The 16,272-nt window shown below is 38.3% G+C and overlaps 1 protein-coding gene across 1 annotated transcript; it reads left to right on the top strand.

Annotated features, from left to right (window-relative positions):
* On the top strand, positions 1 to 15,998 carry ubl3b (ubiquitin-like 3b). Its single transcript, XM_063000435.1, has 6 exons — positions 1 to 552; positions 2,013 to 2,158; positions 5,533 to 5,641; positions 6,588 to 6,674; positions 11,709 to 11,786; positions 14,527 to 15,998. The coding sequence occupies exons 2-6, from the start codon at positions 2,129 to 2,131 to the stop codon at positions 14,577 to 14,579; spliced, it is 357 nt and encodes a 118-aa protein (XP_062856505.1). The 5' UTR covers positions 1 to 552; positions 2,013 to 2,128; the 3' UTR covers positions 14,580 to 15,998.
* The last annotated feature ends 274 nt before the right edge of the window (positions 15,999 to 16,272 follow it).

Raw genomic sequence — 16,272 nt, 5'->3', positions numbered from 1 at the left:
GCCATTAATCTGAACCCAACACTGATGTGTTTTTGACTGTGAATAATCGAGCTACAGTATGGCTATATCTATCAGCTTGTGCATTAAGTAGTAGTATCGTAATCGGGTTGTTTAGTCTGGTATATTTCGAGCTTTTTTAGCTCTAGATTGCTGGTGTTCCAGATCGCCTTCGGTGCTGGATCGTTCTCGGTTGCTCTATTATTGAGAGCTGCAGTTGGAGATTATCGGTTCCTCTGAGCGGCTGTGTGCTGGTGAAGGCCAGCTAGCGGCTGTACAGCTCGGTTAGCAGCACCGCGGTCGGACTCTATTCTGTTGGATTAGCGCTGTTCCAAATGCTTGAGGAGTGAACCGAACACGGATAGTGGTGTTTTTATTTCGTGGTTGTTGAACGTGTTTTGACCTTGTGCAGTTAGCGCACATTTGTTCGTCTGTCTGTACGGTAGCAGGTTTGCTAGTACCGACAGCGGTTTGCTAATATTAGTTTTAATTTTCTAGCGGATAAATAATGCTGCTTTCGTGAATATACTCTGCCCCAGACCATCATTCTGTAAGGTATGCTATTTATTTATTCTTTGTGTGATGATTTTATAGTTAAATCTAACGTAGTTACATTATTTCTTAAGCATTTTGGTCGGTCAGCTAGTCAGCTGTTGATGCTTATTAAAAACACAGTGTAACACTTCTCAGGTTTTCTGCACATTTCTTTTCAGATCATTACATTTACATTTTTGCCATTTAGCAGACACTGTTATCTAAAGCGACAGTACTGTGGCAGTATACTGTATAAGCAATTGTGAGTTAAGGGCCTTGCTCAAGGGCCCAACAGTGACAACCTGGCAGTGCTGGGGCTTGAACCAGCAACCTTTTGATTACTAATCCAGTACCTTAACCGCTAGGCTACAACTGACTTATTTTGTGGTATGATTAATTTTTTCCTTAAATATTTAACATTATTGTCTCGCTTTATTGCTGCAGATTTCTCAGCTACACATTATTGGTGCAAATCTCCTTTTCTAGCATATCCCAGGTGTGCTCTGTTGGATTCAGGTCTAATGCCTAGGGAGGCGATTGAAGCACACTGAACTCATTGTCATGTTCAGTGATCTTGTTTAAGATTACTTGGGCTCTTTGTGATGTGTATTATACTAAAAGTTGTCATTATAAGACAGGAACATTTTGACCATTAGGCAAATTATGTGATTCATTAGATTTAAATTTTTTTTCCAATTCTTAACCGTTTGGGTTTATTGGCTTTGGACCTGGACGTTGTACATTCTGAATTCTGAATTGCCTTTTTTTCTCACCATGTTTATAACAAGGGGTTATTTAGGTTACAGGAGCTTTCCTGCCTGCTTGAACCAGTTTTGCAATCTTTTCTAAGCTCTCACATCAACAAGGTGTTTCTGTCAGCAGTGAATAGATGTTTGTTTGGGTTTTTTGCACTATTCTCTTTGAGCTCTTGCGACTGTTTGAGTAACAATCCCTGAAGATAAGCAGTTTCTCCTGCCAACAGCCATACCACATTTAAAGTTACTCAGATGTTTTTTTTTTTTTTTTACCCATACTGATGTTTGATGTGTATATTTAAGATTTTAAACTGTGTTTTTATCATTTTATGCATTGTGTTGCTAGGCATTATCACATTGGCTAATTACATAATTCTATTAATAAGCAGGCATATAGATGCTCCATTGTATTTAGATGAAGTGTTTTGATACATAAATGGTCCAAAATGATATATTAGTACAAGATCTATGTGACAATATCAACATTTTATTATTATAGCCTATTGTTCCAAGCTTTTTACAGTATAGTGTGGGTATGTGTATAAATGAACATAACTACCAGTGATTTGTTAATATCTAACTGGCAGCGATGATATAATACATACATTGCAGCAAGTGAACTACCACATTATGACACATTGCCAGTTAGATAATAACAACTTGCTTTTGAAAGTGCAGTGTAAACAGAATTATAACCTTGTTTGTGAATGTATGTTTTGGTGCCAGGCGGTGTAAAGCAGAGAAAGGCTTGTGAGAAAAGCACATACAGGCTCTTTGTGCCAGGGCTGTGCCACCTCCAACACATCAGCATTTCCTGTGTGCCTTCCTCTTTAACAGCAGCCATGAGCACTCGGAGAGACTCACAGGACACAGTGAGTATTCTGTTACACCCCGTCCACTTCTGTATCACATTCAGTTTAGTGCAATTAGAGATGCTGCATAGTATAAAGAGAACGATCAGGTTTCCTCTGATGCGCATAGTCGTATTTAATCCAGAAGTGAACTGCTAAAGAAAACCATCGTTTTGTTTGTGTTTGAGGATTGAGGAAGTGTTACAGTACAGGTGTTGTGAAATTTACATAAGCTGTATGCTAACATGGACTTCTGGACAAATTTTGAAAAACTTGAATTAAAAAAAATAACAAGCACAAGAAAGTTGTTTTACACTAAACTAAAGGGGTTTAGTTGGATTATCTGTACAGATGTGAAAATAGGTGATTGTGAGGAGTCTTTACATGAAAAATTTGAGGGGTTTAAGTGCATTATTGGTGCAAGTAGAGATGAGGCCATTGTACTGCATCCTCTAGTGACTGGGCCTGCACTTATCAAGTGTCTCAGTAAAGGAGGGCAGAATAAAGTGTCAAAACCTTGCTGCCAGGCAGCAGTGCCTACTGTCTAGTTAGAGTGGAGGAATACAGCAAGCATAGTGTTGTACATGTTAAATAATGCATCAGCTGTGGTAAAAATAAGCAGTGGGCAGCTTCACATGTGTGAAGAGGAAAAAAAGAAAAGAGGATAATGCTAAATTAACTCATTTAAATAAATGGACCTTTAATGGGCTAATCATAACAGTCTGCACAAATGGTCAAACGAGACTAGACATTGGGAGGTGCACCTGTCATTGCACTGTCAGTGCTGGTCTCAAGCCTTGATTTTTAAAAAAAGGTTGCGTCTGGCTTAAAGACTGGTGTGTGTCACAGCCAAAAGAAAAAAAAAAAGTAGAACTCTTTAATAGCCATAAATCAGGTAGAAAAGTTTTTTTTTTTTTGCGCAACTGGTTATATTATAAAACAAACTGTAAAAAGATTTCAGCTATACACCGCAGACATCCCTGTGAGTACAATTGGCTTTCATGGAAATCTCACGGAACCACAAACCGTCCCCAGGTGTCACAAAAGATTTTCCATCATGCTCTCAGATAAAGACAAAAATCCAACAGCCATTCACCAAGTTGCAGGGTGATCTGATGCCTTTGTGTCATAGCCAATGGTCTAACCTAAATTCTATTTAAAAACTATATGGAAGATTTTTATAAATGGGTTTGTTATAGGGACCCCCATTGAACTGTATTAAGTAGTTAAAGAAACAAAATAGGATATTATGGGTCTGTTTTCTCAACGGAAGTGTATTAAACTTAACAAAAAACAAACATTTGATATATAATAATAATAATAATAATATAATAATTAGTAAGTTTTGGTCCACAAAAGCACTTTTCGTATGATTTGCTATTAAGTTATCATTTTTTATATATATATATATATATATATATATATATATATATATATATATATATATATATATATATATATATATATATATATATACCTCACTTGGCCAGTGGTAGAAGGCACATTTATTGTGTTGTTTGGGTGAACAGAATGGGTGCACTCTGCATGTTTTTGTCAAAACAAAATGCTTCATCTTCTCATTATCCACCGCAGATTTGTGGGTTAACACCTTAAATCCTTTTGTCACCATGTGGTGCAACCTCATTTTTTCCCCCTCTTTTTAGATGTCAATCATAAATGTAATAATTTTACAAGGGATGGGGGCGATTTACATTCAGTAGTATTAATCTTGAGATTTGTTGCTTTGCTAGGGTTTAAACGTCACACACTAGTGTTACATTTAAAGACATCCATGTGGTTTCGGGATATTAAAGGATTTTTGTTGTTAGGGTGTGGTGGTTGACGCTGACGCTGTCTCGGTCATGACCTGCCCAAGTATTATTTGCAGTGCTGAGGTTTTACTAGGTGTTTGTATTAAATGTTTCATAGAGCTGATGTCTGCCTGATCTCACTCTAAAATGTTTTTGCCTAGTAAGGTGTTAAACCTTAACCGAAAACCATTTTTTTTTTTCACTTCTGCTTTTAGTTTTGCATATTTCCCTATATAGAGAGAAAAATCGGTTTGATTGTATGAAGTCGAGTGATAAGTTGCAGTGTCATATGTCTTGGTCATTTGACTTGTTCAGTCTTTAGGATTTAGTGAATAAATCAAAGTGCCAAGACCAACTGACTTGCTTTTTTTCCCACCCTCACTGAACAAATAATTCTGAACGAGTGCTTTTACTACCAGCCAAACCTTGCTCACAGCATGTGGGTGATGTCATGTTTAAGTTCGTAGAGACATTTAAAACCAGTAACATAAAAAAAAGCATTTAGGCTTTTTGGAACTGAACCAACTTCCAAACAAGAAGGCTTTTCTCATATTCTAAGACAATCTGTGGCATAACATTGCTGTCATCCACTTTCAGTTCTAGCAGGCACACGTTCTTCAAAAACACCCAAGACTGCTCTCATTTGGCTCAATTTTTTTCTTCTTTTGGCTGCTCCCATATTAAGGGTCACCACATCAAATCAGTCTGCATACTTAAATTGACACAGTTTTGACACCTGATACAGCCCTCCTTATTTTATCTGGGCTTGGGACCGGCACTAAGAGCGCAAGGACAAGTGCACCTGCCAATGGCTATGCTGTTTGGCCGGCCCCGCTGTCGATTTGAAGCTAACGAATTCCCTAATACAATTTTTTTTAAATATAATGTGTCAAACCAGTTTATATGTGAACTATTTAAATATGTTTTTCTAAAAAAAAATCACTTCGGTTTGTTTCAAGGTGTTTTATGTTGTTCCCAATACCACATCCTACACCCACAACCACTTTACCCTGCTGATGTGCCTATAGAGCAAAGCTATTATCATGGCATCTAGGAAAAGACTGTAGATCTGCATACACATATATTAGTGTGTTAAAACCATTGGATATAGTGTTAAAGCTACTAACAATAATAATAATAATCTAATTCCAACAGCAGGTTGAGTTCAAATAATACAACTAGAATATCTGATGCATACACACACACACACAGCGAGAGAAAGAGAAAGGTTTTAATTAGGTACATTTGTAAGCTAATGACTTAACAAAGAGATCCATAATGGTCAAGTAATGAACTGAAACAGATTAATTACAAAATACATGCAAGCACTCAAGAGAAGTAGCAAACACCGTATGTGGTGTTTAAAGGGAACGATTTTATTTTAGCTTGTTTTTTTTTATATTATCAGCAAAGGATTGAAAATTCCAGAATTCCATTCAAAAAGAGTCAGAAGCAGCTGAAAGAAAAAGAAACATTTAATATGTGAAGCCCTAAAATAAATTAAGAGGAAGTAGAATCATTTCTATAAGTTGTGATGAATGATGTTTGGTTATTTTAAGTTTTTTGTTATTTTTGCTGTTCTAGGTAAACCTGCGTCTGATTCTTGTGAGTGGGAAGACCCAGGACTTCACCTTCTCCCCCAATGACTCTGCCACAGACATTGCTCAACACGTGTTTGAAAACTGGCCTGAAGGTAAGTTTGGATGAATATAAGTTCATTATAGAGTTTAGCTTACACACAGATTAATTAGCATTCATTATAAAATGTCTTCTAATCTTAAGTCATGATAATAGACAGTCACATTCTGGGTGATGTCATTTATGGTCAATACTTGGGGGGGGGGGGGGGGGGGGGGGGGGGGTGATGATTGTATTTAATAATTGGTCAAACTTCCTTTAGTTTTAAACACTAACTTCCTGTAGTGACTAATCAGACAACTGACTTTACTAAAGAGGATTTTTAGACTATTTCTCCCCACAAAGCTCTTTCATTTCCCTAATGTTTTTGGTGGTTTGCATAAACAGCCTGATTTCTAAACAGCATTACAGTTATGTTTTGTAATTTGCCTTTTTTTAATGTTTTAACTGACTGTTTCTGTTGTTTGTTTTTACCATTCAAATTCTAATAATCTTCAGTGGACTAAATACTAACATGTTGTTTAAGTTGTTTAAAAATACCATAGTGCTCTCTTCACCATGTTTTACAGCTGGGTGATGTTGAGTGCAGCACCTTCTTTCTTCAGAAATTTGCCACACTTGTATATCCACAAAATATTAATAATTTAGCCCAAATGTATTTGCAAACCTTTGATGTGTAACCATGGTGTTTTTACATTTAGGTATTTTACATTGTACAGTACAGTACAGTACAGTACAGAAAATCCCCACTTGTATTGAAACAAAAAACTAGATCTTAGGAACTGCTTGTGTTGCTTCATGCATCTGTACTTTTTTTCTAAGGTCTGCTGAAATTTGATTAGAACCTAGTTCACAAGAGCACACTTTAACCTTGTGTGCTTTTTAGTACAAGACACATCTTCAACTAAAATCTGTAATCTTATATCATTAATTGTATTGATATTGATCAGAAATGCATCTTTCCAGAGCATGTGGTATATAGTGTTTTTTTTATTATTCAGGCTGGGAGGAGGAACAAGTGAGCAGCCCCAGCATCCTGAGACTTATCTTCCAGGGTCGGTTTTTGCATGGCAATGTCACACTAGGAGGTTAGTTGCAGAATGCTCACTACATGGGTCATGGCAAATGAATCATCTCTGTTTTAAATTTAAATGTATTTGGATTAGTTTATTACTGATTCACCCATTGTTACCTTTTAATTTGTCCCCTCATTGTATCAGCCACAGGTGTTAATTTGAGGTTTTATAATAAAAGAGTATTGTAACAGCAATAGCATCCACAGTTCTTATAAATCTTTAGAATCTAACAACAAATAATGTCACTCTGTTTTGTTTACAAGTAATGTTACGTCTAAATCCACTGCAAATTTTTTTAAAATATATCCTTATTATTTATAAAGGACTACAATAACTTCACTGCGTGGTAGGACAAAGGAGTTCTAAACAATAATGTTTTTATCAACAATATGTTTACTTCCAAAGTTGGTTTTTAATAAAACCTGCACATAAAGTACAATTAATCATTTTATATCCTTTGTTTGTGTATAAGTTTTCATTTCATTTTCCTTAACTGCTTTATCCTGGTCAGGGTTGTGGCAGATCTGGTTCCACTGGGTAAATACTGGGTGCAAGGCAGGAACACCCTGAAAAGTGTGCCAATCTATGACAGGGTTAACCCCTCACTTTTTCCCCCCAAAAGAAATAGCCAGTCATGTCTGTGTGGACAGCCAGTGGGCAGGGAAAATAAAACCATCACAGCGAATGTTTTTTTTTTTTTTTTCTTTATACCAAATCCAGGTACAGAATCCAAGTCTTAATATGAAGGCTAACCAGTCCGACTTTTAGTAAATGCTTCTTGAACCGAGTAAGGAGTCTGAAGCCATTTTTGCTCTCGGCACTAAAAATATCCACCCAGACATTTTACACCCAGACATTTTACACCAAGATGTAATTTATGCCTCGCAACACCCAATTGGTTAAATTACGTTTTTTATTCTTCAAATGAATACTTCTTTTTGGTGATGATTGCTGATGCCACCTGTTTTGTCCTTTAAGGCACTTAAACTGCTTATAAGTGTTGATTTATTTTAAAGCTATTGTAATGCAAACTTTGTATGCATTAACAAATCATACAAAATCAATAACAATTATGTCCTCATTGCATTATATCTATATTGTTTTTCACATTTTCAGTCCTTTAGTATTCTCAGATTACATTCTAGCCTAAAGCTTTTCAGAAAAGCATTATTTACAGGCTGAAATGAACATGTTGAAACATGCTGAAACATGTTGAACATATGAAATGTTTAGCGTAGTAGGATCCCCTGCTGATTTTGTAAGTTTACCCCCTTACAAAGACTTGAACAGTCCATAATTTTTATGGAAGGTTTATTTTAACAGAGAGAGACAGAATATCAACAAAAAATCCAGAAAAAAATCCTGTCCCTGTATAAAAGACTCCTGTCACTGAATCAGTTTCTTCCATTCAAATCTCTCGACCACCATGGGCAAGTCCAAAGAGCTATCAAAGGACGTCAGGGACAAGATTGTAGACCTGCACAAGGCTGGAATGGGCTACAAGACCATCAGCAAGAAGCTTGGTGAGAAAGAGACCATGGTGCGATAATTCGAAAATGGAAGAAATACAAGATCAGTCAATCACCCTCACTCTGGAGCTCCATGCAAGATCTCACCTGGTGGGGTAAGAATGATTCTGAGAAAGGTGAGGTCAGTCCAGAATTACACGGGAGGAGCTTGTCAATGATCTCAAGGGAGCTGGGAGCACAGTCACCAAGAAAACCATTAGTAACACACTTCGCCGTAATGGATTGAGATCCTGCAGTGCCCGCAAAGTCCCTCTGCTCAAGAAGGCTCATGTACAGGCCCGTCTGAAGTTTGCCAATGAACACCTGAATGATTCAGAGAAAGCTTGGGAGAATGTGATATGGTCAGATGAGACCAAAATTGAGCTCTTTGGCATCAACTCCACTCGCCGTGTTTGGAGGCAGAGAAATGCTGGATATGACCTCAAGAACACCATCCCCACTGTCAAACATGGAGGTGGAAACATTCTGCTTTGGGGCTGTTTCTCCGCTAAGGGTACAGGAAGACTTCATCGCATTGAGGGGCTGATGAACGGGGCCAACACTGAAGATGGGTCGTGGATGGGTCTTCCAGCATGACGATGACCCAAAACATACGGCCAAGGCAACAAAGGACTGGCTTAAGAAGAAGCACATTAAGATCCTAGAGTGGCCTAGCCAGTTTCCAGACCTTATTCCCCTAGAAAATCTGTGGAGGGAGCTCAAACTTCGAGTTTCCAAGCGACAGCCTCGAAACCTTCAGGATTTGGAGAGATTCTGTAAAGAGGAGTGGGCCAAAATCCCCCCTGAGATGTGCACAAACCTGGTGACCAACTACAAGAAACGTCTGACCTCTGTGCTTGCCAACAAGGGTTTCTCCACCAAGTACTAAGTCACGTTTTGCTAGGGGATAAAATACTTATTTCACTTAATTAAATACAAATTAATTTATAACCTTTATTTAATGTTTTTTTTCTGGATTTTTTGTTGATATTCTGTCTCTCTCTGTTAAAATAAACCTTCCATAAAAATTATAGACTGTTCAAGTACAGGGGTTGGACAAAATAACTGAAACACCTGGTTTTAGACCACAATAATTTATTAGTATGGTGTAGGGCCTCCTTTTGCGGCCAATACAGCGTCAATTCGTCTTGGAAATGACATATACAAGTCCTGCACAGTGGTCAGAGGGATTTTAAGCCATTCTTCTTGCAGGATAGTGGCCAGGTCACTATGTGACGCTGGTGGAGTAAAACGTTTCCTGACTCGCTTCTCCAAAACACCCCAAAGTGGCTCAATAATATTTAGATCTGGTGACTGTGCAGGCCATGGGAGATGTTCAACTTCACTTTCATGTTCATCAAACCAATCTTTCACCAGTCTTGCTGTGTGTATTGGTGCATTGTCATCCTGATACACGGCACCGCCTTCAGGATACAATGTTTGAACCATTGGATGCACATGGTCCTCCAGAATGGTTCGGTAGTCCTTGGCAGTGACGCGCCCATCTAGCACAAGTATTGGGCCAAGGGAATGCCATGATATAGAAGCCCAAACCATCACTGATCCACCCCCATGCTTCACTCTGGGCATGCAACAGTCTGGGTGGTACGCTTCTTTGGGGCTTCTCCACACCGTAACTCTCCCGGATGTGGGGAAAACAGTAAAGGTGGACTCATCAGAGAACAATACATGTTTCACATTGTCCACAGCCCAAGATTTGCGCTCCTTGCACCATTGAAACCGACGTTTGGCTATAGCAGCCCGGCCGTGTATATCGACCCTGTGGAGCTCCCGACGGACAGTTCTGGTGGAAACAGGAGAGTTGAGGTGCACATTTAATTCTGCCGTGATTTGGGCAGCCGTGGTTTTATGTTTTTTGGATACAATCCGGGTAAGCACCCGAACATCCCTTTCAGACAGCTTCCTCTTGCGTCCACAGTTAATCCTGTTGGATGTGGTTTGTCCTTCTTGGTGGTATGCTGACATTACCCTGGATACCGTGGCTCTTGATACATCACAAAGACTTGCTGTCTTGGTCACAGATGCGCCAGCAAGACGTGCACCAACAATTTGTCCTCTTTTGAACTCTGGTATGTCACCCATAATGTTGTGTGCATTGCAATATTTTGAGCAAAACTGTGCTCTTACCCTGCTAATTGAACCTTCACACTCTGCTCTTACTGGTGCAATGTGCAATTAATGAAGATTGGCCACCAGACTGGTCCAATTTAGCCATGAAACCTCCCACACTAAAATGACAGGTGTTTCAGTTATTTTGTCCAACCCCTGTATTTGTAAGGGGGTAAAGTTACAAAATCAGCAGGGGATCAAATAATTATTTTCCCCACTGCATGAAGCTCCCGTTGTAATGATTAATGACACAAAACTGGATCGTTATATTTTGGTTGTGTTATTATTTTTATACTAAGCAGTATTTATAATGAACTGTGATCACATAAAACTGCTTAACATTGCTCTTTTGCAGCCTCTGCCCCTCAACCAAGAACATAACGTGTGTCTTTTGAGTGCAGTAAAAAAAAGTACATATACGTATACTTGTTATTAGCAGTTACACTGCCAAAAACAACCCCAATACCAGGAAATGAAGTTTGGCTTCACTACTGTTTACAGCTCCTCAGTTTCCCCACCAATGCAAATACTATTGTACTAAGTAATATTTTAATGTACACTATCAGGTAATAGAGTTGTTAATAATTATCTGACAACCTGCAAAGAAGTCATTGTTTTATTAACTCTGTTGGTTACAGCAGTTTTTGCAGTTATTTTCCAGCAGCTGCTGGTATATATTTGAAATCGAAGCAGAGCTGGAGATCTCTTACACACCTCAGCATCACTGAGGGAGAATTCTGGTGCTCTAATGAAATTTGACTGAGCAGAAATTTGACACCCCTTTAGTGAGCAAGTGCTGTCCAGCTGAAATGTGCACAACTGCTGCCAGGTGCATCCCGCTGTCGCTTGGGTGTGCTGCAACAGAGATTAACTCACTCACTGCACTCTTGAAATATCTGGACATAAAAAATATGTGATTCATTGTTCTCTACACGTGTATATGTATATAGGACCAAGGCATTCAATCGGCCCTAGATTATACTTATTTCTAAACTTAAATTATTCACATCCTTTTACACATATGTAAAGGTTTTTTTTAACAAACATGATTCAAACATTTTGCCTGATGCCCTGATATGAAGGTAGAATCGTTATATTAAATAAACTTTCTGAGAGAAGCTTTGAAGGTTTGTTTGTTTGAAAGACACATCAAGACTGGGAATGGTTCAGTATGTAAAATAATATTACTGTTCTTAATTGTTGTTATGTTTAATTCAATATTGCCTAAAGCTGCATTGACATGAAGCTCTGGGGTGTGATTAATTGGTCACTGTATGCTTGTAAGTTAGCGTTCAGTATAAAAACACTCAAAATCTGAGGCCTTTTTAAGGGTTTAGAAACGTCTAAGAATGATAAACACATGAAGCTTATCTGACCAGATTTCACTTACTGTATTTCTGTTTAATAGCTCTTAAGTTGCCTCCTGGCCGGACAACCGTCATGCACTTGGTTGCCAGAGAGACACTGCCAGAGCCCAACTCCCATGGTAAGAGCTCAATTGTCCCTTTGGCAGTCTCTGTACGCTCTTCTAAAGCATGACTGAATGTGTGTGTTCTTTTTTCTCTGTGGCTTTTATTCTTTCAGTTTATTTATTTTAGCTTTATTCTATTTGGTTGCTATGCAGATGTGACTATCTAAAATCCTTACAGGGCTGAGCAGCACATGACAGATTTAGTGACGTCTAAAATGCGACTGTTGGTTAGCAAGAGATTTTTGTAATCTGTGTTCAGATATTTTGGAGTGAAAGACTAAGCATTTTTGGCAGTCTGGAGACAGTAAAAGGGCGTGTCGTCATAGGTTGAGAAATAGTATCTTGCGTTAAGAGCCTGTTGGGTAGACCTTTTAGGACAATTATACAGAGTATGACGGCTAGGTCCGGAGATCTAAAGTGCTTATTTTCAACATAACGGGTCATGGTGTTCCCTGGATTTATAAAGCTTAGCTGAAGGTTAGCTTTTATTAAAGAGATTACTGCGTTTACTTTTCTAGGACTTTAAAGTGGTCTGGAAAAAACACAATTATTGATTTTTTTTCTCCACAGATGCAATTTGTGAGACTCGGCTGTTGGTTGATAAAAAAATAGTAATTAAGATCAATGTTAACCATAATTAAACCATAATTATTTATAATTGGTTTATCTTTTTAGGTTATCTGTTTCAATGGTAGCTTCATTCCTTACAGTGTTTTAATGGATGAGCCAAAAAATTATGACATGTGAATGCCGATTAAATGTTGAATGCGGCAGATATGGACAGCATGAAAACCTTAATGACTTTGATAGGGGCTAAATTGTTATGGCCAGACCACTGGGTATATCAAAGTGTGTCTGAAAACAGCAGGGGTGCTTATGAGCCGTAGGGACAAAATCTCAAACCTCTGACAGAAGGTTGTGCGGCCAAGACTTACAGGTGTCATAAGACAACAAAGCTCATTGTGTCTGGTATGAACTCATCATTTTAATTCTGGTAATGAGATGAATGTGTGTATGGGGCTGCATAGTTACAGACGAGTGCCCAGGCTAACTCCTGTCCACTGTAGGAAGAATGCACTGTAGGTTAATGTAACATCCAGGATTTGAGACCTGGACACTTTTAGAGGTCTCATGGAGTCTGTGGCTCTGCCAGAAAGAGCTGTTTTGACAGCATATTAGATGGGTGGTTATTATGTTCTTGCTGATCAGTGTATTTCTAAATTGTAAATAGTTCAAAAACGCTGGTGGTGTTCTTCCAAAATGTATTTGTGCATGTGTATAGTTGGCACAACATGGCACACATTAGTACATGCAAAGTAGTTTCTACAGCTTCTATAAAACAGAAACTGACTGTGAGATAGATTTATTATGTAGGCGGCCGGGCATGTGTGCGTCATTTATCCAGGGAAAAGATGGCACCAGGATGCCCTGTAGGATGATCCAGCTTGCCATGTATAGAAGTTAAAAGACCTGCTGGTAAGGTCCTACTTCCAGACTGTTGGAATTGGAAACAGGTCATTTTTAAAGGTCTCGTGATGTCTATGCCTCAGCTTGTATAAAACCCTGTATATACAACAATATTGTTAGGATAAGGTTAGAATTGTCATAAAATATTTTAATAAATATGGTTGGGTTTTTTTTTTAATAACCTTTTTATTTATTAACTGTAGCACATTCCTTTAGAATGTGTAACATACTGACATTGTACAAAGTCAATAACCAAGCATGAGTATGTTGTTTGTATTGGCGTAGTGAATTTTTTGTAACACAGTACCTGACAGATAAAGCTGAGTTGTAGTCCAAATGTTTTAACAACCACCTAATGGTTGAGCTATTAAGTTATATATACACTGTAGGTAGGGTGACCCGATGACGCAGCAGATAGTGTTGGTGCTGCTCAGCTCCATTATTGTTTCTGTGTGTTTTATGGTCCAGATTGGGTGGCATGATGGCTCAGTGGGTAGCACTGTCGCCTCACAGCAAGAAGGTCCTGGGTTCAATCCCCAGGTGGGACGGTCCAGGTCCTTCCTGTGTGGAGTTTGCATGTTCTCCCCGTGGTTGATAAAATAATAGTAATTAAGATTAAACCATAATTATTTATAATTGATATATCTTTTTAGGTTATCTGTTTCATTGGTAACTTAATTCCTCCAGAAGGTTCGGTTTCCTCCCACAGTCCAAAGACATGCATGAAAAATTGTCCATGACTGTGTTTGACATTAAACTTAACTGATGAATCTTGTGTTAATGAGTAACTACCATTTCTGTCATGAATGTAAGTGTGTAAAACACAATGTAAAAATCGTAATAAATAAACATAGTCCAGATTTGTTTAAGATCAGATCTTACGTTATTTTAAAGCCTATGAACATTTTTACTGTTACATTTGTACTTTCTAACCAAGTCTTGTACAGAATAAATAAGGGACTGACCAACACAGCCAGATCTGGAATTATTACAAATTCAAGTTGTATGAATGGAGAAACGAATAATGTTATGTAAGGGTTTTGGTTTGTGTACAGTGTCTAGTGTTCACCTGACAGCAACGTGTTTTCTACCTCAGCGTGAACAAATTTTTCCCATGTGTAACGTGTTAAAAAAATACTTAGACTTTTCTGGTACCTCTGTTTCCCGTAAATCCAGTGAATGTTTGTGTTTTCGTTTGTTTGCTGAGGCATTGTGGAAACAGCATGTGTTTAGTGTATTTTAGGGACTTTTGGCTGCCACTGATTGTTTGCTTATGTCGTCTTTTAAGGCCAAAGAAACCGGGAGAAGACCACAGAAAGCAGCTGCTGCTTACTGCTGTAAAGCAGAAGAGCGAACAACTCGAACATGCCTCCTGTTCTTCTACCCTTCTCCCTCGATCTGCTTGCCAACCTATGATGCATTCTGAATGATTATCGTACCGCTTACAGGGTTAGATCGATCTTCATTCAGTTTATTCCTTTATAGTAGCTGGGATCTTTCTGTGCCAAGTACTCGAATCTGTTATGTTTGCCCTTTTGCCAAAATTACTCTTTGCTTAGTAAAACCATAATATTTTGTACATAGACCTCTGTTAATAATGCAGAAATCAATTTAACAGATCACTGAAAGGAAAATAACAAGTAGGAGTGTGATGGACTGTTTTGAACATTTGTTGTATTCTAGAGAAAATCTGGAGGTCACTTTATCTACTAACAGAGACTTTTCTGACTGGAAACACGGTTTTGGACACAGCCTAGCTTTTAAGTGGTGGCTGCCACTTATATTCATAAGCCTGATCATCAAGTGATGTGCACATTTGATTGGACTCCCGATGTGGTCTGGTCCGTTACTTCACGTCAGGCATTACATTCTGCCTTGTACGAAAAGTACAACAGAATTGGCATTTGTGGACTGATGGTGTACGTCATGGTTACTCAATCAGTTTGCCTTTGACGCAGGACCAAGTGAGAGTGAAGTTGGTCGTAAGGCTCTTTTTACTGGACTGTTGACTGATGTGTCAATATGTGTGCATGCCCTAGTCTAGTGTTTCCTCACCCTGGGTGTGTACCTACGTTCTCGAATGCTTGAACAGGGAAGGTCCCTCCACCTAAAAAAGGGACATGGAAGTGTTGCCAAATGTGCTTGAACTGCGAGAAACTCGGCATCTCCTTAACTATGGACACTTTATCTGCTAACTTGTCCTAAGGGACAGTCTGGTGTAAGGAGTAAGAAGAAGGGAACTGTCACAGTGCTTTTGCTTGAAAGCTACAGCCATGAGAGCCGCATTGTAAGCACGGTGGATTCCTGGACCTCCAGCCAAGCGACACTGGCATTGGAAAAGACAAGTGTTAAAGAGATGGAATTTCCTAATGGGTCAGGAATTAAAATGGGTGTTTTATTCCCTAATGTTTGTATGCTGTCTTTTTTTTTTCCTTTTGCCTTCAGATTAATATTATTAATAATGAAATTCTAAAAAGTTCTTTGTAATCTTGTGTCTGTGTATTTCAGGTTTTAAATGGTAAACTTTTAAAGGCTGACCATCTGAATGAAAGGTTTTTAGGAAGGGATAGCACAAATGATATGGGAGAATAGATCAGTTACAAATGTGTTTAGTGGTCTTGACTCTCCCTTTGAGTGGCCGTCCCTCATTGAGTGTATATTAATCATCGTCACTGCTATAAATTAGCTTCAGAATATTAAATGTAAAAATAAAATGCTTAAAATTCTGTATTATAAATTAATAAAACGATCTTTGAATTAGTCTCTGTCTCTTTAGTTTATTTTCATATTGTGACTTATTATACTTGTTTTGATCAGATTTCTGATTATAAAAATAGACGGTGTGGTCAAAGGTATGTGATCGGATGCCTGACTATAAGCTTGTTGAGCGTCACATTTCAATGCCATGGGAATAAACATAGAGGTTTATGATTTTATAAGCATGCCATTATAAAGAAAATGTGGCCATAGTTCGATGCACATGGTCAACAGCAGTACTCAGACTGTGGTGTAAAACAATCCTCTAATTGTAGTC

The sequence above is a fragment of the Trichomycterus rosablanca genome, chromosome 8 (assembly GCF_030014385.1).
Source record: "Trichomycterus rosablanca isolate fTriRos1 chromosome 8, fTriRos1.hap1, whole genome shotgun sequence".
NCBI classification, from domain to species: Eukaryota; Metazoa; Chordata; class Actinopteri; order Siluriformes; family Trichomycteridae; genus Trichomycterus; species Trichomycterus rosablanca.
This window is presented reverse-complemented; position numbering and strand designations above follow the sequence as displayed.